Here is a 27,134-nt window from a genome sequence, read left to right as displayed (position 1 = left end):
TCTGTTGGTAAAAGATGCAAAAAAACCCCAGACTTTGCAGTCACTTGCACTTAAAACCCACAGTCCAAAACACTACCATGTGTCAGCAAGACCTGGCGTTACGATGAAAGGTGTACTCTACAGAGAAGGAGACATGGGGCAACAATCGTGTCATGATGTGCTGACTTCCTACTGTGGACTTCGAAACTGCCATTGTACTGCAGCAAAAAGGACCTTCCAAATGCCTCAATAAGTATTTACTAACCGTGAATGTTACGCAGTGTTAGATGCAAGAAAGAAATGGACTCCACTATCTTGGGCATTGAACTAAGGCAAAGCGGCAGATACACCTTGTCACAAAATGCTTGCAGACAATGCAGAAGGGACACAAGTTGAAGGAAATAGATACAACGCACAAATTAGGTGCAGAGTGTGACCAGTGTGACTGTCACTGTTGTGCCAAAGGTTATTTTTCAATTTGAATGAGCTACACAGAAGATAATAAAAAATGAAAGGCTACTACTCATGGCAGGCAAGAATTGGAGTGAAGGTGAAGAGAAAAGTCTGAGGAAGGGGGAAGGAAAAGCAAAGAGCTATTCAGCACTGGCTGAAGCAAACCAGCTAAAACCATACAAACGACTCATCCTTGTCAAGGCTCCTTCTGCAGCTGCTTTCTTCTTGGTGGCAAGGGGGAAACTGGAAGGATCTCTCCACTTTTAGATGACCTTTGACTGCCCAGGACCATCCCTAGACCTCACAGTGGGGAGAAAATGTAGTGTGTGGTACTGACAGTGCCCCTCTGTGCTCCCCCTTCAGCCCCAAACCCTCCCTGCTATAGATAAAGCCTCCTGAGTTTTTAGCAACCTGCTCTAGTGGAAGGCGTCCCTGCCCATGGCAGGGAGGCTAGAACTAGATGATATTTAAGGTCCCTTCCAACCCAAACCATTCTATGATTCACGCTTAGATACCTGTGCTGGGTGGGCGGGAATATCCCTGCAGGCTCCTGCAGGGGCAAATTCCCTAATATAGCATGTCCCACCAAAGGGAAGATGGCTCTCACCCTTCTTATGCAGAATCCTCCTGCCCTACTGCAACGTTGGGGCTTGGCTTTTGACAGCGTCAGGAGCTGCCAACAGCTGAGGTAAGCCAAAGGCAACAGTAAGTTGATAAGAGCACTTGACATGAGAGCAGGAAGGTGGGCTTTTTATGTTTTATTTTCCCTCTGAGAGCTTGACAGACTGAAGATTGGAATTTGACCGAGGAAAGTCTAAGAGTTTTCTTAATATATCATTCAATTCACCTGGAACACGTCCAGTTAATGAGGCTTTTGTAGTTGTGGGTGTTCAATACATTTGCAAGTCAAACAAATAATTACGATGCACAGATACGTGTAGGTACCCAGCCTCAGGTATCCATGTCTGAACTAGGCATCTGTTCAAAGCACGAGTTTCTCAAGACTGTAATTCTGCAGCCAGTCAAATACAAACTGATTCCTGAGGATTTCAAACACTATCTTTACCAAAACAAAATTATTTTAACTTGTTCAATGCAAACTAATTTTGCTCCATCAGAGTTAATAGAAACAGACGCTTGGTTTTCCTAAGAGAACGCCGACTCTTCTGAATGTCTTTTAAATATATAAAAGGTTTCTGAATTCTTCCTTACAAGATACTTCCAGTAACACTGAAATAGAAAACAGATCTTCAGAAACCAACTCTTCTGTAAGAATATGGAAAACAGATCTAAGGCTTCACGAAGATTTTTTGCTTCCTCGTGTTGAGTATTTCATCTCTGACCAGGCATGTTTTAAAGCTGTTTATTACCCTCTGAAGCTTCAGACTTCAGTCACGACTGTGGAGAAAACGTTTGCTAGAAACATTTAAAATTCCTGCCACATCTTATTGTATTCTACTCCTCCTACAAATAGCTTTGTATGTTGAGCACACTAAATATTACATATGTCACATGCACAAATATTTTTTTTAATCAGTTATTTGAAAATTCAGTCCTTATTTATGCAGTTTTCAAAGTCTGGAGTTCCTGATTCTGCATTTCTAGTACAATCCTTGAGAATATTTTTTTGACTCTTACAGTATTTTGTAAGTGTGAGTGAAATCACCAGTTCTTGCAAAGAAAACTACACTATCCATTTTAAAACTTGGTAGCTAAAATTTTGCATGCCACACTAATCTTTTACAGGAGCATCTCTATTGACATAAATTACTATTTGTAAATAAGAGATAACAGCCTCTAATTTACAGATACTTCTCAAAGCACTTCAGCATTAACTGAGCTTTGTGGCAGCCTATGAAATTTTAGCAGCTGAGTAGTGTAATGTCCCATTTCATGCCAGATTGGAAGTGCAGAGAGGTTAGTAACGACCCCGGTTCTGTGGGAAATAGAAAAGCTCTGAAAATCACAATAAAAGCATCTCAGGATGGGAATCTGAAAAAAAAAACCCAGCCGTTTTTGCAAATACATAGTGATTTTTTCAAGTCACACTGTGGATCTGTGGATATAACTGAAAAGGCTCCTCTCCAGTCCTCTGCCCGAGTCATCAGCCATCAGATCATGCACGCACAGAACCGGCTCTGACTCACTGGTGCTACATAACTCTTTGTTCCCAATGGGATTACAACATGGGAATTACAAAAGGCAACAAGTCCTGTATTTAGCCAGCAACAACAGGAGTAATTAGCAGGCTACTGATTATACAAATAGGAGGGTTCTGGACTTTTTTTCCTCCTGTATTTTCATTATTCAGGGGGAAATATTTTCCAATACAAGCGAGGTACGGAAATTTGCATAGTCGAGTGAACTGCATGGAAAAGGGTGTAAGATGTTTGTGTGAAGATGCAGGTGACCGTGTGAAACCAGCTCTGTCCTTCAGGAGCATGTGTTCAGAAGTTGAGAGCAACGGAGGATTACATAAAGCAGAGAAAAGGCAACCTGAGTGAAAAAGAAAACAGAGGAAGAGACGAAGTAGTTCTAAAGGAGATCAAAGAAATCTAGAGAAGGAAAGAATATGGATGATTAAAAAACAGGCAAGTCTTTGAGACTGGAGGATTCTGCTGGTGGCTGGAGCACTGGGAAGGCACTGAGTACATAAAAGTCAACCAGAGAAACTGAAAAAATCAGAGGCAATCGAGGTAATGTTCATGAGGACTTCGGTGTGCTGGAGATATCCACAGTGGTTACAATTTATATGAGAGATTAACCGTCACTGAGCATTGCAAGACTTCAATATATGGAGACAAATGAGGTGGGGTTTTTTGGAGCAGAGTACAAAACTAACTTTAAAAACATATTCATTTCAGTTTAGAGATATGTTTTGACATTTGATCAGCAAACCCGCAGGCTCTCGGGAGCTTAGAAAGTAAATCAGAAAGGAATACTAAAAAAGAAAATGGGAAAAAAAATATTGAAGGTCGGCGAATTGAACGCTTCTATTGTGAGCTTCTGCATTAATTTTCCACTGTCACCTCAAAGAAGACAGAATCAGTATTTGGTATTTAGCAGACACGTTGGCTAACAGACTGGGATAGAATGGATAGATATTAACACATTCATAGTACAGCAAATACAGAGGATGTAGCTTAGAAAATCACAGTGGCTGGTTGAATACATTTTTCATGCCAGCCCTGCTGGGGCGTTTTAGCAGTAGGAGAAATGAGGGAATCACAGTGCAGTTTCTTTCTCAGCCAGCTGAGTTTACAAATAGTCTTACATGAACCTCTGACATGTCATGCTAAGCCTTTTGCTAAACGACCTGCCCCGCAAACGATATGTGTGACAAGGAGAATGCATTCACATGTATGAACTGAGGACTCCTGCTTGTTGTGCTGGGACCACCGTGGGCATCACATCCCCCAGAACAGAGAGACGACTCAGTTTGCCATTTGCTAAGTACAAGGCAGGTAGAGAAGGGCTTGTCTTCACCCTGACACAACTTGCCTGGAATGTAAGGCGTTTCCTCATGGCAGAGGGCAGCACATCCACCCCGGCAGTGGGCATCTCCCAGAGGATGCCTCTGCCAGGCTGCGGCTGAAGGGCGCAATACAGCTCACTGCTTCAGCCCAGTCATATTTCATAAAAGCAGCTCAGGGTCTTTGCACAAAAAAAGAGTCTTCTACAACGGCCCACTGCTTTGTGAAATCAAATGCAAATTTTTAGCTTGCACTTTGGGCTTTGGTTTCTCCGTGCATTCGCCTAATTCACAGGAAAAATCAGGAAATTTTGGTGGTGTTTCATGTAGGTCTTCTTTACTTGCAAAGCTAGACTTTTTTGGAAGTTTGGGCCTCTATTCTCCTTTGCTTGACCACATTCTCATTTATTTACACAAGTCTGGTGATTTGTAAATGGTCTCTGAAGTACTGGAGATCACAGTTTATACTCACTGTCATGAAAATTCACAGTATAATGACTTTGTTTTTCTTTTCTCCTGGTGTCCCTTGTGTACTAAGCGGATGGTTTCTAAAAATCTAAAACTTTGTCGTCCTTAGGATACTTCATGACTCAAAGTACTTCCTAGACAGATTTGGTTTTCCCACCTTTCACTTCGTTTTTTTTCAGCAGTGACCAGCACTGATTATTATTCCTTCAGTTGCTTTAGCAGTAGTTTGTAAATTATTTTGAAGCAAATTGCATTGGTCCTGCTTCTGCTCAGCATCTAGCTTTAGAGGCATTATCAAACTTAGAAATTTCATTTTCAGCATCGTCCCAATCCTATTTGCTTTATCTTATCTAACATTTTGAAAGAGTTAATTCTGAGGATTTATCAAGCTTCCTTTTTAACAACTGTAGTTGCCAACTTCCATGATCTTACTGAACCTTAGGTTCCTTTGAACCTAAATTCGTCAGCTGAAAACCTAAGACTCTTAGTTTTCATTTCAGCAAAAAAATTGTCAAGGTTTAAAAAGCAGATAAGAAAGTGAACAGCATAACATATATTATTCCCTGAAATTCCATGATTTTTAAGCTGATGTCATAATCTTGTGAATTCTGAATATTTTTTACTGACAAAAATGATAAAATTCCTTACCCTCACCTTTATTTCAATATTGTCTCCCACTGCTCTCTACCTCCACCTTGACACTTTCATATAGAACTTTTTGCAACATTTTTTCTTGTCTTCATATTGAACCTTCTGAATTTCTTGGTGTCTTTCTCTTTTCACTAAGGATAGAAACAGAAGAGCAGCCAGAACGAAAAAAGGAAAACAATGCCTTGGGGCTCACAGACACCCCACTTAACGCTGACCTTTCTCAAGCAACCTACCAGCCCTCTTAATTGATCCTCTCCAGTGTCATAAAAGGCCCCTAAATTACTATATATTAGTAACTTATAATGTATAAGTTACTATACAGAAAATATATTTCTCCAATAGGTCAGGCTGCTGGCTTTATTTCTTTACAGATTCAGCAGTAAGATTTAATATCAGACATCTAATGGCAAGAAACCATCCAAATCCCAATTTACAGACTAGAAACATGACCAGAAATGTGTTTGACTGATTATTTTTATTAATTAAAAAGTGCACCCTAAAATTCCAGGTTAGATCCTTAGACAAGGTACTTGTTTTGCATGAGATCTAGCTCTGCACAGAAGACTAGGTCAAGACCTACGTGGTACTAACACCACATGAAGTTCCTTAAGAAGTAGGTAAGCAAAGTCCAGGCGGTGTGTGTAGTTTTACGCAGGGTCTCTGCCCTGGGATGAGTTCAGCCCTGTTACATGAAGTCAGGCCTCAGAAATAGAGAGTACTTAAAAGCAATGCACTTTGGGTCTGCCTCCTGGCTTTTAAGCCTTTAGGGTAGATTCTTTAATATTAGAGAGTCTTTAGTCAATGAAAACTGAAGACTTCAAGTGTTCACATAATTTCAGAAATTGTCCTTTAAGAAAACTGTTAAATATCACAAGGCTCCTGATAAAAATTATAAGAGTTGGCAAGAATTGCATCCTCCAAGGAGCAGCTGAGAGTAACAGAGGTTAAGGCCAAACAAAAACTCCACGAAAGAGAAAAATAGCACTAGGAAGGCCCAGGCTCAGAAGAGAAACATACTTGGAATTAAATTTGGTCTGGCCTGCATTCTAAAAGGTTAGATTAAGTAAGTGAGGAAGATGTGGGGGGAAAAAAGCGAACCTGAAGACAGCTAAGATTTAACATCCATGCTAATTGGAAAGTGTCTGGGCACCATTACGGAGAAAGAATTCATGCAGAATGAGTTAAAAGTCAATAATTTACACATACACTTTATAGATTGTGCTATGCTTCAAAATTTAACACCTGTTCAAGTTCGTTTTTTAAAAAGGTGTTGTAGTTGTCAAATCTGCAACACACTTGCCCACCAAGCAGCTTTGCAATTCGTAGTTCAGTGCTATCCCATTCTGAATGCTTGGAGCTAAAGCTTCCCATCCTAAGTGAGAAAATAAAATGCCAAAGTGTTGCATGAGTAGCAACAGTTAGCAGCAATTTTTCAGCCAAAAGCATGTTATTGACACCCATGTGAATAAAGGCCTAGCACAACACCATCAAACAGAAGGTCTGAAGAGTTTAAAGGGGAATGGTTGCTACTTTGCAAAACAAAAACAGCCTGTGTTTTGTCATATTGAAGGTGGGAGGGAAAATAAAGCAGTTCTGCAAAACTGCAGTTTTCTAGCATTTCAGCTGGTTAAAACTACAGGTTGGGATGAAGGTACAAGAAAGAATACAGCAAAGCCACTTTGCCCAAATTTGTCTCCTATGTGACTGTTCTTTCTTCGACTTTAAATCACATTATTTTACTAACCAAAAACTTTTCCTAGGAAAAAAAAGGTCTAACTACTTTCAAATTTCCTTGCTTTTTCTAGAAAGGCAGCATTGACTAAGCAGGATTTTTTTCTCATCAGTGAAAGCAGGTAAGTGTGATAACAGAACTTTCCAATTGTGAGTAAGCAGTCCATCTTCAAAAACCTACCCGAAGCCTCACTGAGCAGAAACAGTGGGAACTCTCAAGTGGATCAACACCTTGGAAAATAAAGATCCTTATTCAGGTCTCTTAGCACACATTTGACAACCTAACCTTAGGGACCCTTTTTTTGAAAATTTCAACCTGGTCCATTTAAAGACTTTCTACTAACCTTGCCCCCTTTGGCATAAAACACCAATGATTTAGTTGGGATTGTAAAGATTTACTGTGCACTTTTCCTATCTTATTAGAACCAGTAATGGAATCCACTTACTTGAATTTCTTTGGCTCTGAATGCATACTGCTGAAGAGTATGACATCCAGAGGTTAAATTCCTGACTACCTTTCATTTCAGTTTTATAACTGTAGTGAGTACATTTCCTTAAAACCTCTGCATTCTAAATCAAAGGAAAAATTATTTTTAATCTCACCAGAATTTAAAAATCCCTAAGAATTCAGCAGTAAAACTATTAGACTTTGATGATTATAAGAAAACAAAAAGAAAATTAAGAAATTGCCAGAAGCGTGTAGATAGAAGTTTTCTAAAAAAACCTGTTTTTCAGATAATTTGTTAGTTTTGTTAAATGTGTATACAACATATATTAAAAATAAACAGTTTCAGTAAAGACCTTCACTGAAACACTGTCAGGAGAATAACTATTTCTTGACCAATATTACTATCAATGCATACAAATTTATTCTTCTCATTATGTACGAGCCCCACGCATGGAAACAAGGACAAACCTTTTTGTTGCATGTCTATCAGACAAGGATGACGATCTGTCTCTCTGTATCCTTTTCATATATTTTTGCTCTGAATCAGAAGAAATAACATGATTTTCTGATGTCTCCCTGGGTGTAAGTCTCTTCACCACTTATCCTGTCTAATGCCGTACATATGCAGAAACCTCTGTCCTTACAGGTGTATAAAATGTGCTGGATTTGTCTTATTAGTTCAATAAAAAGAAAGTGGGGGCCGTCACCTCGCCATTGCAGAGCCCAGCATGATGAGGCACGTTTGCATACTCTTAATCTAAAACATCAGTGGAACAGCTCAGATGCTTTCAGTTCAGCACGTGTCTGTACGGTTTGATGGATCACATCTACAACGACCATTCAGTGAATACCGTGCTGCCTGCGACCCTCCACAGAGCTCGCTTTTTTGGCTGAGGCAACCTAGCCTGATTCAAAGTTCACTGAAGTCAATGGAGAGACTCAGCACCATCGACAGGATCGCGCTGATGCGAAGCCAGGACAGGAAATTCTGAGGAAACATAAGAGCTACCCTGTTTGTTGCCTTGAATATTTGTTTAGTGTTTTGGAATTTACTGACTAAAGCTGCATGGAAGAACTTGGCAGCCAGAGACTTTTGCCAAGTTGTGTTATTTTGGTTGTATCAAAACTCCTGAAATAAACCCAAAACTCCATTGAGAATTCTATGTTCGTGCCATAGCCTCCTTGAAGTCACTCTATCCAACCGTTCAGGATTACCCTGGACTGGTAGATCTGCTGCAGTCTTGGCTACCAATGTAACATTACGCTAAGAACATGATGTTCTCCTCTCACTTTACATCCATCTTATACCTCTGTGGCCCACTGGACAGAGTGGATTCAGTTCTGATTTGCTCAAGCTTAGAGAAAGAGGGAAATTCACCAGGTTTACTGTAGAGCCCAAGACAAAACTCCTAAAGTTTGAATTTCTTTATGTGGCCACCATGATGTACTTCCTCTAGCTGAAACAAGTATTAAGTGTAGTGGCCACATCCATCAGTTATTGACTGGACAGAGGAGGGTCCCAGGTTCCACATCTCACAAGTGGATATTTTCTTGACTAAAACTTTCAACAAAAATACACCTTTGAAACTCAAAAAATACAGATTTAGAAAAGAATGGACATGAAAAAGGAGCCTTCGGATGACTCCGCTGGAGTTTGTGTTCATTAAGAGGGTTAATACAAATGTTCCTGATTGTTTCTGTTGTTTATGAATCTCGACCTTCAGAACAGCAATGAAATGTGCTGTCTCCTAAAGATGTTCCCTACCGATATGACACACACTTTGCATTGTTTCACTGCACACAAGCATTAATATCCCAGAGGTAACCCACCCTTCTTTTAACGGCTGGTGACAGGTCCAATGGCTGAGCAAAAATCAGTTGAAGGAAAGGGAAGTCTTGTCGGAAACGAGATTAATCTTGTAACGAGTGTTCAGCCCTGATAACCCATCTGTGCAGAGAACTGCTTTAACTGGAGAGCAATTAACCTTCACCTGACAAGCTCTGTCCAACCGTTATAAACAACATTAAAGGCACAGGATCCCCCTCTTTTTTCCCCCCTTTACGTAGACTAAACAATCAGAATCTGAATTCCATGAAAACGGTACATGTAATGGTGCCTTGATGACAAATAGCAGGAAAATTTTTTAAAAGGTAATGGCGGTATGGAAATAATGTGAAAAATGTCTCTGGCCACCACTTTAGTGAGTTGATCTGATTAGTAAAAAGCAACAATTTTGAACACTTCCAAGGGAATACCTTACGCATGAGGGAAGCTGATGTGAATATGCCAAGGACTAACAATAATAAAAATGTATGCAAGTAGATAAGAGCTGGCTAACCATGTCCCAGGACACACTGCTTTCAAGATGGAGCATGTATTTCCCCAACACCCCTGTGAACCCAAAGCCAAGGGGAACTTCCTAGAGCTTCTTCACCCACGGCCTTGTGAAAATTACTTGTCAAAACTAACTTCAACTTGCAGAACGCATCTGCAGTAACTGGGCTTTTGGGTCAGGTCCCTGCAGGACCGGTTCTCCCGTCCAACAGCTGGTGCTCCAAGTGATGCCTTCATCGTGGTCTCTGGAGGGATCTGTAAATCCAGCCTCGGATTCCCAGCCTGTTAGACCACAACATAAACTTAAAGAACTGCCTTTCCCGCAGTAGTCTGAGGAGATGAGTGAACATGGGTCTATTCTTCAAAGATGAAAAGGCACAATATATATGAAGCCACAAGAGCAAATGACTACTCAACTCTATGGGGAGAGGCCAAGATACCGATCTTGGTCACAGTGGCAGAAACCTGGAATGACTCCAGGGGAATCATTGGCAAAAAAAATTGCACAAAATTTGGGCTGAGCTCCTGAATAATTTGAGTGAAAGCCTGGCCCCAGTCAAGCCATCGGCCAAATACTTTTGACTTAATTTTGGCCGATTTCACTCCAGATTTCGTAAATCCTCATTCATTCTATTAATCTGCCTGAAAGCAATTACCCTGAAGTTACGATTAGCAATGGAGGTTTTCTGGTTTTTTTTACTTTTCTTTTGCTCTAGGTTTCTCTTTTTCTTAGGAGAAGTTCAAACATGCAGGTTAGTCGTGGTTTTATTTCTCTGTACAGTGAGGCAAAATTTCCGTTTCAGCCATTTCAGTTGAATTTATATGTCACTGTGGATTGCAAGAGATGGCCACGACTCTTTAATATATCCAGAAGATGCTCTGAACATGCTTCTCTTGTTGGAGAAGTCCACCTCGAGGGCTAGTGAAATGTATATTTTATTTGGTGACGCATACAAATAAGGAAAGGATGTGGGCAACAAGGAGTTGGAGGGAGGTTGCTTGCTCTTCATCTGATGGAATGACAGTGCATTTTGAAGCATCCTGATTTGCAGTATTGTAAAATGCAGGGTCACTTTTCCTACCATTGTGGAGAAACCCGCTGATATTTCATAGTCCAATGTAACAGCATTGGTCTTAAATTTTTACACAAACAGATGTGTTGTAATGCAGCTTAAATGTTTAAATAGTGACAGGTAGAACATTACCTTTAAATCATACGAGAAGAGCTTAGATCTTTTTAGTGAATTAGATATTAACAGATAGGAAGTTCCTATTGAAAGCATTTCCTGTATTGGTAGTCCCTGATTTTGGCGACTTATCTGGGTAGGAAATGAACACAGGAAGTATCTGTCTACAGACTCTTTATCATCAAGGTAATTGCTGTGGCAGCATTTTACTGTTTATCAAGGTAATAAACATACCGTCTAAAAAAAGATGTTTTTCAACTCTAAAGAATGAGGTTTAAAAAAAAATCTTCCAGGCTAGCATTGCAGTTATGCAAAACCTTCCATGTAGAATTAATATGCTGCTACTTGTTTCTCTCAGCACAACTGTAATTAGGGATTTGTCAAACGAAACATTTCCAGTCTCCTGTGGCTTTTTTCCCAGTTACAGCACTGTTTATCTCGCTCTCTCATCTCTCTTAAGTCAGGTAGGTCATTTTAAAGAGTTCTGCCACTTCCCATAAATAGTTATTCACCACCCCTTCCTGCAGGTATTTGCATATACCCAGTCCTTGTAATTTGTTGTTGTATTTCCTTCCCATCTATCAGGCACTGCTTAACCTGGCAACACATACATTGAACTAAGCGAGTCAGATCTTTTCCGAGTGTGAAAAGGTTACGCCAGCCTAGTGACACCGTTTTCCACCCACCAGTTGAGATATACACTCCAAATAAACATACTCTGCAAGTGAAGGGAGACATCATATCATATGCATTCCTTCCACTCATTCATTTCCAAAATCCACCATTCCAAAAGACCATTTGCTTGCTCCACTGTACGTGGATGATCGATTGGTGTGTGCTTCAGCCTACCCTTAAAAAATTGCTACTACTTATGATTCTTTTTTACCTTTTAATGTTCAATGATATTTTTATGACAATAATTGCCATTTTATTCATTTCACTTTGAAACAAATTAGATTTATGACATGATAATTACCAGAAGTGGTAATCATTGGTTTGTACACAGTAGTTATTAAAACCCATTACTAGTATTACTTGGTTATTACCCACTAATATCCCTTTCCTGAAAGCAATGTCTAATTTTTCTAATAGGATGACTATGTGCATAGTAAAAATCAGCAACCTGCTGCCTAAGGATGCATGCCAAGGAGAGAGAGAACTTCCTTGTGATACACGTTTGCAACCTGAATCTCACCAGATTTCCTGAAGCTTCTTTTCCCTCTGTTCACTGGGATGGCTTGTTTACAAGATTACACAGTCCTTCTTTTAAGGGGGACAGTGGGAGGGAATAAATTGAAGGACACAGCACTATCCAACCTCAGGGAAGCTTGGTTACAACATTTAAAATAACCCCTTCAACCATAAAGGCACATTCATCCTTTAAGGAAAGGATTGATACCTTTTTCATATAAACGCTTTGAAGTTTCTTTATTGTCGTTAGCGTTCTGAACAGTCAATATTTCTTCTATAATACCCTAATATATATTAAGGACAGCAGGATGACTAGCAGAGTACACGCCATTTTGTCAGACCATGGGCTTTTCATTACTGACAATGTGAAAAGCTGCCTGTATTTCTCTACTGTATCATTATCTGTCAAAAGCAATTAATTTTTAAGTACTGAATGATGAATCTGATAAAAAACACATTGCAGTCAATGAAAAGATTTTTGTTAACTTAACAAGGTTTGGCACTGCATGTGATATTTTCTACTGTATCACTTTTACTTTCTTAGAATGGATAATACAAGTGATACAAACCCAGTTTTTCTTTTTTTTTTCTCCACTTTGCTGATTTTCAAAATAATTCTGTTGGCTTGATTTAGAAACTTGCATTATGAAGTTTCTTTTGGAGTGAAGAGCATTCGATATTTTTACTGCATTATAATTGTCACTTTGAAAATAAATACCTTCTTCTGGCATTCACATTTCTCAAAACTACTTCTGTATTTATCTGTCAGCAAGTCATTCTCCAAGAGCACTTGATTCTTTTAGTATTATTTCTGAAAGTCCTCATGGAACTTGCTGAAAAACATTTTGTTAAGAGGTAATATAGTTGTTGTTAAGAAAAAACAAACAAACCAACCCATTCAGAGAGTCAAACATACACATTTTCCAGCTGTTGTTCCTTGCCTGGGGATTTAATTCTGGAAAGTGAAATCCTTATATTTGACTTCATTTTGGCATATGTAGCCACAAACCAGATTGAGTTAAATGACTGCTGATTAAAAGCAAAAGAAAAGAATACAAAAATCCCCAAAACATCTTCTTCTGTTCTTATATGACTATTTCTTCCTTGAAATGGTACATTTGTATTTGAGTCAGAAATACTGTCTTACCTGGAAATAATTACAGGTCTGATTCCACTGCCTGTATTGGAACAAAATCTTCATGAAATTGGTGGAACCTTTGAATTAAGGAGTGCAAGATCAGGCTAAGTGGTTTAAGGCATTCGTGCTCTTCTTGTTTCTGATTCACCAGAGCACTCAGGTTATGTGCTTAGCTTTAAGAGGGTTGTGTCGTATCACCAAAGCCAAAGGAAGTATTTACAAGCTTAAAGTTAATTACACATTGCTAACTGAGATGAGAACAAAAAAAGAATAAACTTTATAATTTTTTTAATGCAAGGAATAGAAGTACAAATTACTGTATTAGTTCTGTTGGATTCAGTGCAGATGCAGTCCTCTAAACAAAGACTTAAACATTTCCATACGCCCAGAGCAGATTTTTTTTCAACTGTCTCCAGCTTTTCTTGGATTGAGAAATATTCAAGTGAGTACTTAGATTTGCTAAAAGAAAGTGAGAGAAGAGTAATACCATAGAGAGAAGCACCGATGAAGATTCCTCACAAAAAAAATATATATTGCTACTATATACTGCTTTAATCAGTATATTGATACTCTTTCAAGCCTTAGAAACCACAAAGATTCTCCCATCCTTTATCAAATACACAGACTTTTTCTCCCAGAAATCGCAGCTTCCATGCGAACAGCACATCAGAAGTCACTAATAAAAAGTGGACACACACATATTTAGAAGTAAATTAGAGTAGAAGAAATATCCACAAGTGAAATCAGTAAGTCATTTTAAAGTCAAAATATCTTACTGAAGAGCTTTTTTTAAGTATAATTGCATTGGCAGGCAGGGAGAGAAATATAACAAGGCTTGCTGTACGGCAAGGAAGTGGAATTCTAGTTGCAACTTTCTAATTAATGTTCTTTCCTCCACTATACGATAATGGAAAAAAAACCAAAATGACCTTCAGGATAAGTATTTTTACTTCATCCCAAGGTAACACGTAAGTAATTTTTGCTCCATTCTATTAAAAAAAACACCAAAAAAGACACGATGCCTAATTCAGAAGACTTTTATATTTTCTCAATTTGTATTTATGGTAACCAGTGGGACACCTATAATTAGCAGTGCTGTATTGATTTGATGGTCTTCAGCTTCAGTGCTCTGCACTTTTGCGCTACTGCACATATCTGTCAGGTACTACTTGTGCCAGAAGGAAACGTGTCACCTTACTGCTGAAATCCTGACTGTTGAAAAAAACCTTGAAAAAACCCATTTTATCCTTCGAATGCCAAAAAACATAACTGTGAGGTTAGCCGTGTGTGCACCAGGTACAGTGAAGTGAATGCATGAGAAATACCAGCCCCCCCGACCGCGTACCGAAACCAAAATCCTGGCTGTGGAGGCACACACCTTCTCCCATCACTCCTCTCCGCAGTGCCTTACGCCGCCATCCCCGGGAGCCAGCCCCGTTCCCAATCGGAGGGAGAGGTGCCTGGCCTGAGCAAGGGCAGCCGCTCTTACAGCATAAAGGTCAGAATTAAAGTAAGCCATCCATGCCGTAGCCTGGGAAGAGGGCACTGCTGTGTCCTCCTTCTCAGGAGAAACCTTCCACCGTGGTGCTTTCCCCGTCATGGGGGAGAAGGGGAAGGGGGAAGCAGGAGGAGGGCAGGGGACAAGAAGAGACGTATCTCCCAGTAAAGCCACGCTCGTGACGTCAACTCCAGTGCCAGAAAATGTACACAAATGCTCGCCTTCATAGATACCTATTACCCCCAGTTAAGCCAGCCTGTTTTCTCATGATCCCTGAGCGTCCCATGGGTCTGCCTGCAGATTGCTGATAGGAAAAGGATGAATCAAACAGTCTTACTGGAAGGCCACCTTTGCAGGTGTGTACATTTAGAGCAATTTCTATCCAGTTACAAACAAATACATAGCCATTTGCAACCCAATTTTGACATCTAATGACTCCACGGCCTCCCTAAAGAAGCGAGTTGAATTCCTGGCACAGAGTTCCCAGATAAAGCTTTCCACCTTCCTTGGCCACAGCCTCTTGTCGCCTGTGCTGGGACTGCTGGGCTACCGATTGCCAGCAGAGAACACAGGTCATTGTATCGAAATTGCAAAAAAAAATATTTGCTGAACATAACTGTTTAGCAAAAGCACAAACACCCGTTTGGCATTCAAATGTAATCTCTTTATTTCGGAAACCTCTCAGTTAAATGACTTCTTTATGTACTCAGTATAGAGGAGGAATTGAATCTCTTTGGGGTGGCTTAGCTTCATGTCACAGTACATTTCCTGCATCTATAGTACAAAACACCTGTCATTTCTTTTCAGTCATTCTACATTTTGCACTTGCACAAATAAAGTCCTTGCTTCAATATCTAAGGCCTTCCCAGCACCCTGGGCACCAAAGTCCTCAACATTTTGGGGTGCCTATTTGTCCCAGCAAGTTTCATGCTCCCAGAGGAGGAGACAAAAATGTAGGGTTTTCCACTCAGGAGACTCTGCTGTCTGCGTCGCGCTGACAGGCTGCATGATATACAGCTGCACACAGTCTCTGCCCACCTCGGTAAGCGTAAGGTGGAGGTAAAATAATAACAGTGAGATATTGTTTGCAATCATTTACACTATTAGAATTCAGTCAACACAAAACATCAAAAAATAAATAAGAGCTCCTCAAAACGCATACAACAACTAATCTCATTGTACCATCATTTCTGAAGAAAAAGAAATTTCCCATCAGCATCAATAGTGCCTTCTGATTAACAGACGCAAAACCCAGCGTTACTGTCTCAGCACATAGCCCTTCTTTTAGCAATGCAAAACCTGACTCCCCGAACCTCAAGATTTTCACAGAGCGCCTGTCATGTCCTGTGCGCTCTGAAAGTATGCGGCAAAACCAAAGGGAATTCAGCTGTTTCAGGAGCTACTTAGCATATAATAGATACTGGCCAGCAATGCAGAGGAGACTCAAATCTTTGTCTCCGTAAATAGCCCCTCGAAAGCATCAGTGATTGCAAAAAGAGAAGGTTCGTTAGTTTTTTTTAATCACGTTGTCTTCAGGCAAGACTTTCACATTTCAAAAACTATAACAAAAAGCATCAAATGCATCTTTAAAATGTAAACATCTAAGCAGAAGTTACTGAGAAATCAAACTGCAGCTCCACTTAGCTAATGGCCAGGCACCGCGGCTATTCTGTACCTCTTACTAAATCTCTGGCATAATTAGAAAAGTACAGAAATACACAATACCACAAAGAAAACAAATACCTTGATCCCAAATCTGATAATACAATGCCGCAGAGTCTTCACTGTACATGCTGGTTTGCTCTTTACGTAAAATTAGTTTCACTATCACAAAGCGTTTAGTTACAGTTATACTTCTGCAATTAATCACAGCTATTGCTATATCTGTAACTGCTATCTTTTGCAACATACACACAGAGAAGCAAAAACTAGATAGATAGACATATAGATTTATTTGGCTTTCTAAGGGACACAACCTGAAAAACCCATCAAAGCCGCTCTTAAAAAAAACCCAAAAAACAAAGCATGCACCGAGATCAATTTATAAGCCAATAAGAGAATTTTATTGTCCAAAAAATTAAGACAAAAAGAACACACCCATGAGATCTTGCCACCACCATTAAAATAACATTCAGAAAGGTCCCAAGTATCAGGATAGCATTTCTAGAAAAGCACATAATTAACACCTGCATGAGAGAGAAACAAGAGCTGGTGCCTCTCATTCCCACTTGCTAATATTTGTACCCCATCAACAAGAGAAACATTTAAAAGTATCCAAAAGTTCAGGGCTCTTAGGAACCCTTTTTTTCCTTCCAGTGCACACCCTCTCCCCTTATGGCAGTCCGCAAACACATCCAAGTTGTCAGAATGATACCTACAAGAAATTTCTGAAGCTCTCATAAAAGGGCTTCGCATATGCAATCCACAGCACTGAACAGTGAATTTAAAAAACCCAATTTTTTTTCCGAGTTTGAAGTTTTTAAGCCTTGCGGATGGTTGGAGTAGGAAAAAGGAAATTTACTAGGCAGTACAAAGGAAATCTTGTTGTCCTCTATTGTGGCAGTGGGGGTGTTGCCCAATTCTAACTTATCTAGGTTGATAAAGGAAACCAAAGAACACGCCACTGAAAAAAATTCCAACAAAAAAGGTACCCCCTTCTTACCTTAATAGTGCTTGCCATAATGTGATCAAGATTATTGATCGCTAATAATTGCTAATAATAATTATTGCTTCGCTCTGACCAGAAAGAAGTTTTGATGAGGTTGTTTAGAGCGGATGAGATTGTGCTAACTCTGGGAAATGAAGTCAGCCAATGGCAGGAAGAGGTTTCTATTGGTCCTGGCCACTGCAGCTCGAAGAAACAGGATATTTGGGAGCGAAGAGATAAGAGTCCTAAAACAATGTTGTTTTTCTTGATGATATATGACTAAATTTTTTTAATTTTTTTTTTTTTTTTTAACAAAAAAGTCAATTGCCTGTGACTGGCTGGGCAGGTGTGATCTGATGTGCAGTAAGTGTGACATGCCACTTCGAGGCAGGATGCAGATGTCAGATGAAATGGGCCAAATTCAGCACTAGTTTCATGCAGTCTATTCACTGGGGAATTGCTGATTCAGGGCCAAAGCCAGACTTGGTATAAGCGGGTGTAACTGCAAATATGTTAATGAAGTCTAGCCCCGCTTACACCACATCTATATTTGTCCATTAACCTCATTCCTGGATTCTTGAGCTATCGACACTTTCTAGCCTACCTGACTTAGCGCGTTTTTGTTTTTTTTTTCTTAGAGAAGAAGCAAGTAGACTGGAGACAATAATTTCTTTTTGATACCTCTTTCTTACCGAAGCAAGGAAGTCACAAAAAGATATGCATTCCAAAAGCAAGCACCTGAATGCCATAAACAGTCTTAAATTTTCCATTCTCTTCCTTTATTTCACAGCTCTCTCCATGCATGAAAATGAGATGGTGCCACTGGTGATTCCCTTTCCAGTTGGAGTGCGATAGTAATTTTTTATTCAGTATTATATATTTTTTATTCATCCTTTTGTAGCACTTGGCAGTCGCAGGGCACCCAAAAACTACCAGCTCTGCAAACGAAATACCGTACCTGTCCCAGACCCTTGCTTAGGAGTGTTGAACTAAAAAAATAAGAACGGCAAAGTGTTCCCAAAGTACCAGCCAGTGCAAAAGTCCCCATGTAAAGAACCACTTGGGATCCATTGCTGGCACAACCCTCTTGCTCTCATGATTCTCTCAATATTTTGTGTTTTTGTAAAAGACAGTTCCTGGCATCAAGAGATTCTGAGCTTTCAGCTAGAAATCTTGAAAATGTGACCCTCAAAAATTGAAGGAAAACTTACAATAAGTCAGAATGTATTAATTGTTTGACAACCTTGTAATTTTTAAAAGCTGGTCCTACTATAACTGGTTTACAATTTCTCAATGCTTCCTATAACAACGTAAAACAATGGACATGTTGCGTGAAAGCACTGCAGCACTGAGTAAATAATTCCCGCTGTAATAAGCTCCTACCCTCTGACCAGGGACTCTGGTATGATTAAAAAAAAACCCCAAAAAATAGTGATGGTCTGTCATGGCTTTATTTGGTGGAGGCAGATGACCTCACCTCTCCTAATGCCTTCCTCTCCGGCTTCTTAGGAAAAGAAAATGAAATCAGAGTGTTGCCCTGTAACTGGTGATGACTTTTTTGACTGGTGATGATGCAACTGGTGATGCATTTGGTATGCATTTCTTCCAAATGGTACCCAACAATAGTGATAAGTCCCAGTTCACTCTTCCCCTCCTATCCTGACCTGAAGAAGGTGACACGTGGCCATGCACTTCTCCAGAGATGCACCCAGAGGACACGAATCGCTGCTTCACTCTCAGGCATTCGTCCTGCAGATGCTGCTCCATCTCACCAAGGCAGAGCAGAGGAAAGGCTCGTCCACCCGCCCCTGCTAACGAGAATGGCCCTGCCACCCACTAGGTCCTGGGAAATCCTCATTTCCAGGTGCCCCATAGGGACCACAGAGCTGGAAATCCCTGAGCACAATGGAATGACACAGGACCAGCGCAATTGGGATCTGGCAGAGCTGCCCCCGGGCAGTCCTTGTTTCAAGCTTGGCCGTGTGTCTCCCAGTTGGGCCTGCATCCCAATTCATCTCCAGCTGCCTCACAAGCCTCAGGGCCTCCTCAGGCAGTCCAAGGGGCTGAGCAAGCCTCCAGCTGAGTCCAGATCCCGATGGAGATACTGGGAAGGGGAGAGCAGACAAGCAGACACCCTGCTTTTCCTTCCTGCTCTGGATCCTGAGGTGCCACAGGATCAACTCCCGGTACAAGTTTAGCTTGATTTTATAGTTCACTTTAAGGAACTCCGGCTTCTTCCACTGCAGAGATGACTTTTGGTCACTTCAGAGCAACCCAGAGTCAACACTGCTGTGCTGTATTTTATATTCTCTATTAGTTGGTTCATATAGAAGTCCGGTGTTGCACTGCTGAATGTCTTCTTGCAGTCCACATCCACCGAATTACTGTGCTTCTGCAGAGTAGGTAACTTCTGGTAACTTTCCTATTTTCATTACAAACAGTATGAAAAGAAAGCAATTTACAGTAATTGTATTTCATGGGGATGTTGATTTCCTCCCTTTTCATCTCCAAACAATGAGCAAGACAGCCAAAAGATTAGAACCTTTTTCTTGAAATTTCAAAGCTTTGTACAATGTTTCAGTTGGGTGACTTCCACTCCAGTTAAGCCCATGATATTCTGGATTTTTTCTCAAATATATTGAGAGACTTGAAGTGTCAATTCCAGCTCTCCAGTGGATGGGATCTGACAAATTCATTCACACGCAGGTTTTAGTTATGATTCTTCTCCAGCATACCTCTGTATAGACAAACATCCTCTTGATTTATGTAGGGCTTTTGGAAGCATAAGGCAGGCAATACCAGGCTCTGTCGAGCTCTATTATTATTATTATATAAGTTTTACAGAGCCCACAGCCTGGTAAGGATTTTGCCATTTTAGACTGGCACATATTCTGTGCCAAAGAATTCAATGAAGTTTATTTGACTTTCAAGCTAATACCCACAGGCAGATTTCTGAGTGCTTACGCTTATGTTGATCCAATTGCAAGACACAGCCTTGGTATTGTAAAGAAAGGAAAATATTGGGTTATCAAATCACCATCATCCAGTTGCAAAAGAAAAATAGTACAAACACTTCTACTATTTTCTCTTTTCTGCATTTTGTTAAGGTTAAATAGAAAGAAAATATGTCTTTGTTATGTTAGGCAGCTATATGTTGTTGTCTGAAATAATGCTGTGTGAGTTTGGAAAAATGCAGCTTGGTCAACAAACAGAATGAAAAACAAAAAAGTATTAAAAATCCACACAAGTCGCCTAACACTCCCTTCCCCCCTTAATTTCTCTCTTAGGCTTGTCACCCTAATTTGTCTGGGCTCCCTTCTGTTGGAATTTTCTTCTACATTCAAGCCTGCATCTAGAAACCACACAGCAACAAAACACTACCGCATGTGCTTAATATTATACATGCGCTTAAGTTTCTGGATCAAAACAGGGGTTTTGCACATGCTTTAGAGTTACAGCTGTGCTTAAGTTCTTTCCTGAATACAGACAGGCTTAAACACTGCTTTAAGTGCCTTCAGCCTTTAGGACTAAAGAGCTCCCTCTTTAGAGAAGACCTTTCTAAACTGGAGAAAAATGATCCATCCGATCTGTGCTGATCTAAGCCTGCTTAAACCAACAGGGCCTTGTGAGGACCTAAAGATTCAGTGCGACCACACAAAGGAAGTGATTAGTCTAAATCTTGAACAAAGAGGATGAATTTCCAAAGACAAAAGTTACTTTGCTTGTTGCATCCGTTCAATATGCATGTACTCACCTAAACGCATATAAATATTTCCAAAGAGACCATTTCTCATGTTATTTCAAACACCACTACTAACTCTAAAAATAAAAATAAAATCCTGTCCTCAGATTTTTTCATATCATATCCGCTGGTGTGTTAGGATGTAGGAAATATATTGCAATATTCCCTATGTAAACAGATCTGCAATCCATCTTGCTGCCTGGGAGGTAAACCAAGAACGCTGCTCTCAGGCTGAGCTGAGCAAGGGACTAGAGGCACACTCTGCTATCCTCACTAGTGCCGCTGTGTCTTTTTCTTTCACAGCACTGGTTCAGCAGTCTGCCCGGATAGCTTCTTTCCTTTTAACTTTCAAAATGTTGTTAGTACTGCTAATAATGTGTCCTTCATCCCTTTAACGGTATGGTTTTCTTTACGCTGTAAATAACTCTGGCTAAATAATTGAGCAAGCTGGAGACACATTCCCCTTGTGTATTGTGCTTAGTACTCATCCATACAGTGCCTGCAGATGTGGGTATTAAAACAAAAAAAGAGAAGAGAGAAAAGAAAAGAAAAAGTGAGCTCTGTTCCTCTTACCAGCAGGTAAAAAAGGAGGTTCTCCTCTAGGTAGAACCAGGCTAGAAATCAAAAAACTTGAGTACAATAAAAGACTTTGCATTGCAGCATTTGGAAGCAGATTTTAAGAAATTCAGGAAAATTAATGCTACTTCATGGCATATGAAGATACACCTGTAAAGGTCTTAATTCTCTCAAAAAGACATAGCATTTTTCTTCTCAGTTTGGCCATACTCATCTTGGTGTGTCAGGGCCAAATACACTCTTACTAAGTTTTCGGCAAGCCCTTCAGCAGGACTTCTTCCCTTTAATTCACAGCTTTCAGCTGGCTCTAAAGAAAAAGTCAGTAAATCTGCTCACAGAAGGGGAAACTCTCCCCTCACCACAAAGCAAGCTCTCACCAATAGGCTTTTAGCAGGGGAACAAACAGGGGTGCCCAGGAGAAGAATGGAGTTTCACAACCTGCCCCGAGGGGCCATGGGACCGTCCTGCTCCAGGATGATGGACTCTCATCCCCATCCCCAGGACTGCTGGGCCTTTGGGGCTGCCCAAGGGACCTCTTACTTCCACACCTGAGTGGCTTTGATGCAGCACCAGGTCTGAGGGCACAGGACAAACTCCATCCTGGGAAAAATGGGGTCCGGTTCTGCTGTGGGCTCGTGCCTAATGACCCATGGCTAGAAGCGTGGAATTCAGCTCTGGGGGTGAAGGTGCTACTCCGAATTAAGTGGGGCATTTGCTTTAGCCAAACTCCAATTAGTATATCAAACCAAGCAGCCCATGTAAAGCCCCATAATTAATGCTAATTATCACTACCTGGCCTCTGGGGCAACACGGCACACATCCCACGAAAAGCACCCTTTCCTCCAGCATCGTTTCCAAGCTTTCGCGCTTCTCATTTCCCTTACTACCAGGTCTGGCACTGCAGTGGAGCGAGAAGGAACATGTCCTCATCCCTTCGACGTTCCCCCAGTTGGCGTTGAGTGCCGGGAGCGCCCCTGGCAGCCGCGGGCAGCTCGGCAGCAGCAGTCACTAGAGGGTGCTCCGTGCCCCTCTAAAGGAGAGCTGCTGGCTCGCCTGGCTGCATCGTTTCCTCGGACACGACGCGGTGAACAGCTCTTCCCCAAGTCAGAAATTACTTCTGTTAATAAAAAGAGTTCTTTAACAGAAGCTGATAGAAGAGATTTCTTCCTGCTGCGGTGGCACCCACCGTCAGTTTTGCCCTGAAGGCTGGTTACGACTTAACATCCCCCTCTGTCTTTGCTTCCTTTCAATCACCCCACGCACTTTCTTCGGCTGCTCCAACCCATTCGGCCAATTAGTCCCTTCGTGTCTTCCCCACATCCCCACCTTCCTACCTGTTACAGCAATGAATTCACTTCACTTGCTGGCAGAGCTGAAAAGTTGGGAGAGAGCCTGATTGGGGGCAACATGATTTTTTTCTTAACTTTACATTATGGAACAGTAGCAATCAAGAATGGATTGTCTTCCAATGGATAAGGTTTTACAGAAATTAAACACTGGAAGCTTCCTAAATGAAAGTCAAAGTACTTCATTTACCGACTCAGAGTCCCTAACTATGACGCAATCTACTTAAGCTCCTATCGGCCAAAATATTTTTGGTGACTACACCACTGTTTGCCCACTTTTTCTGATCATCTTTGGAGACCACCTATACTCTCTACGTAAAAAAATACCACAAAAATGGGAAACGAAATGGCAGCTCTGTTTACATGAATTACATCAACACAGTCACAATTATATTGACACTGGAGTTATTTGCAATCTCCAACATACATACTTCCTATCAGGGAAATGCTGATGCACTCCTTTGCAGACAGGGAGCTGAATCTCTATCTCCTGAAGTGGGATTCACTTCATCAGGCTGCAACAATTTGAAATGTAGATGTCCAGACTAAGGTAGTTCTCCAAGACGCTTTCTGCCGTCCCCACTACAACTATCTGCATCATGTCATTCGGTCTCACCTACAACAGCTATTTAAAAGAGGTGAGATGAATTGCACCTTTAAAGTACTTCTCTCCATTACCTACAAAAGGAACCTGTACGATTACCTGAGACACACAGCTTTTGGATAACACTGCCTACGTGAGATGGATCTCACCCAACTTTCCTTTTATTCTTCCTTAATTTTCCCATCACCAACATGTTAACAGTTCTAGAGCCAAATGCCAAAGGAGTGCTGTATGTATTAATAATAAAAGTGTGCTGAAACCTTTGGCTGAAAGTTGTCACTGATAGGAATGCTATTTGTTTTGTGTTTGATGATAATTTAAAGCTCGTTAAGTGACAATGATACCACAGGACACAAAAAAAAAAATAATACCCCAAACAAAACACTTCAAAAAAGCAAATTCTCTGCAAGGAAAAAAGAAATAACTATGAGACAAAAAGCCAACATTTTTCATCACTTTCTTCCAAATGTTTTAGGTAATTTTAACTGAACTACACAATAGTTTGAACTGGTTATTACAGACCACTGTCCTTCAAGGTCTCACGATCCCTAGATTGATGGGCATTGCACACAGCAAGTATGTCTGGCATATTGAATTTCTACACCGTATTAGTGAGGCTGTTTCAGGATTTTCATCAAGAATGGAACCTATTAAAGTGTCTCTCACACTCTCCTGGCTTTTATAGCATGCTTTGGAGGACTGCGTGCTCTCTTTTCCTCTCCATGACCAGGAAGTCTATAGAAAATGCTTTCAACTGTTTTATTTGACCTTTCACCTCTGGGCTTTTGCCTAATCTGCAAATTTGAATAGGAGGTATAGCTGTGCTTTCCCCCCCCCGCCCCAAGTAACTAGCTGAATTCCTTAAAGGACCAGACACGCATCTAAAATTGGGACTCTCTTGGTATTGTACTTCTTTGTTAGTGGCTGTGAACAAGAAACAGATGTGAAATATCTGTGTTTGAAAGTTAGTGACCCAGAAAGACCAGGGCTAATCCAGATCATTCTTAATAACTGAAATCTGCCACCCTTTGACCACCTTGAGACACATGCACACACCCAGGAATACCCCACCCCCACCCTAGCAGATAGACAGACAGACAGAAATAAAAACCCTCAGGACTTTTATACATCCTTATGCTAATTATGAACTCAGATGTAATACAAGATTTCAACAGTAGCAAAAAAAAATGGATTCCCCATTGATCTTTTAGCCCAGTATCAGTCAGCCTGCTTCCATTTAGACCGCTGTTTTCCACCCAAGGTGAATTTGTCAGCATCAGGGAAGAGAGGAAATGTAAAAGAAACAATAGGCATATAAACAAAACTTTGGTCTATTTAGTTTGTCTCAATCTGTGCCAGGTATCTCACAGTATCTTATATTAAAACTGAAATAATTGTCTTGCCTGCAGTAGGGACCCCTTGCCTGATGCCATCCTCAGCTGTGGGTGACAGGGCACAGTTAAAAGAGCAATGGGGTGGGGGTTGATGGAACAATGTGCTAATTAGACTCCTCCATGAACATTCTTCTTTTGTCAAAATTATGAAGGAGAAATTCAGGTTTCAGAAGATGCCATTCCCATCACTGTTTCCAAACACTATATATGCGTGCTGCATGCGTAAAGAGTAAAAGCAAACTAGTTCCACTGCACTGGTAACTTGCTTTTATTTTCTTTTCCTTTTTTCTGTCTAGGACAGAAGGATACATTTAGCTGGCCCTTTTAAATACTGAAAACAGGAAAACAATAACCACTGAACAATTATTTTGCAATGAGATTCAAAAAATAAATAGAAATTAAGCACTTGGAAAATGTGATAGTACCTCTTCTAGGAATACTCCCGAGGCTAGGCTGCATGGGCCAAAAAGGATAAGATTCACACGTTTCTGTAACTGTCCAATATTTCTGGCTCTCTCTAAGGCTCAAATACCTCGTGAGAAAAAAAAAATATTAAAAAAATCACTGTTAACTAACACTGGTCTATCTTGAATATCAGCTAAACAATTAAACTAAAAATATTTATCCTCTTTTTGAAGAGCAGAGCAAACATATTGAGAGGAAATAATAACCAAAAATGCCTGTAGAGACTACAGTTTTCTTGTGGCGTTCTGAAGAGCAGAGAGGATAGGTCTCAAATCACGGCATGATGATGTGCTACAAATAGCTCACTCATTTCTCCAGCAATGAAACGCCTCATTCCTCTCTTCTGCTAGATTCCATGTCTGGGAGCTTTACTCCATATCTGCAGTGGTGGTCATGCAGGATCGTCTCGGTAGGAGAAAGGACTTTTGTTTGGAAACCAGGTGATTCCAGGAACTGCCTGTTGGCAACCCTCTAACTTTGGCATTATTCAACCAGTTTATAAAATAACTTTTCACTAGCAGAATGAAACGTGCCTGTGAGCTCTTCTATAGAGTAACAGTGTACCTTGGATCTGTAAAGCTGGATGACAAATACCAAGTATTTCCAACACCCAAGAAATGCCACACTGATGGAGTCCTACCTGATGTGATTTCTATATGACCACATTTTTAAGCTTAGTGCTTTTAGAGAAAGACATTTCCAACAACATACAAGAAAATTAGATTATTATCTTAGAAGTACTACAGTGAAATCAAAGGACTTGGCAAGGATAAACCAAAATATTTTCTCTTGGGGACTAAATACACCCGCAAGAAAGAGAGCAAAGGAGTTCTCAATTACTTCAATAGATAAAAACTGTGGGCATAAAATGCTTATCAAAAAAACAACTGAATGTAGCTAATTGTCAAGATAATTATACCTCAGAGTTTTTACAGACCTGGGGTTTGTCATCATCACAGTCTTTTTACCCATATTTAAAGCACTTTGTAGGTTATACAGTGTTTTAAGAAAAATAAAGACAATGTCCTGCTTCCATCGACCTGGATGGTAAAACTACTCTTGCCTCGACAAGATTAAGGTTTCAACCCACTGAGAATTAAATAAAATTACACATTATCATGGTTTCCTCCAAACTGGAAATTCTGAGTTTCAAAGGGCCCTAAGTAGGTCATGTTACAAGATAGAGAAAGTACTGTCCAATAACAAAAAAATTAGCAGAAGTGGAAACAGGGAGGGAACCAATAATTGATAGGATTTAATACATGATTTAAGGCCCGGGAAAGAATCCCTAAAGCCTTCTCCTACTATGAAAGGCTTGCCAGACATGTGTGAAAAACTTGCTAAAACATGTGTGTTGAATTACCTTGGTGGCCTGTGACTTTCCCAACAACCATTCGCAATTATCTGGGATCCAGTAAAACAGAAATGAAGTTTTGTATGCAGCATTAGTCTTGTAGAATGGGGCACTTATTCTAAAAGGATCTGTGTTTTGGGCCCGTCCCTAGAAGATGCCAAACTTTTCCAGTTCATGCCACCCAACTCCATAGAATCATAGAATAGCTTGGGTTGAAAGGGACCTTTAAAGGTCATCTAGTCCAACCTCCCCTGCAATGAGCAGGGATATCTTCAACTAGATCAGGTTGCTCAGAGCCCCGTCCAACCTGACCTTGAATTATGGACCATCTCCTTCTTCATCTCCATCTTCTCAAAAGACTGCATCAACTGAAAGATAAACATTTAAATTGCCCCTCCTTCTGTTGGGCTTGGTCTGACTTTGAGCCACTTGATCTTAACCACTCTACAATTAGC

General features: G+C 40.5%; 1 protein-coding gene across 6 annotated transcripts in view; it reads right to left on the bottom strand.

Moving 5' to 3' along the window:
* Positions 1-27,134, bottom strand: part of ERG (ETS transcription factor ERG) — a 109,573-nt gene that overhangs the window by 48,844 nt on the left and 33,595 nt on the right. The window contains exon 1 of one of the 6 annotated variants that reach the window (XM_063345464.1): positions 22,309-22,324. The exons of 2 other annotated variants lie outside the window; for them this stretch is intronic. Coding sequence is in view for 1 of the 4 variants with exons in the window: in XM_063345425.1 (XP_063201495.1) it covers positions 17,214-17,231 (18 nt within the window). In the remaining 3 variants the exon portion in view is untranslated. Of the gene's footprint in view, positions 1-13,062; positions 13,083-16,294; positions 16,357-17,213; positions 17,339-22,308; positions 22,325-27,134 lie in introns of those variants that run through there. 3 more of the 6 variants (XM_063345425.1, XM_063345444.1, XM_063345455.1) reach the window with 3 other exon arrangements.

Source organism: Chroicocephalus ridibundus, chromosome 1, assembly GCF_963924245.1.
Source record: "Chroicocephalus ridibundus chromosome 1, bChrRid1.1, whole genome shotgun sequence".
Classification (NCBI taxonomy): Eukaryota; Metazoa; Chordata; class Aves; order Charadriiformes; family Laridae; genus Chroicocephalus; species Chroicocephalus ridibundus.
This window is presented reverse-complemented; position numbering and strand designations above follow the sequence as displayed.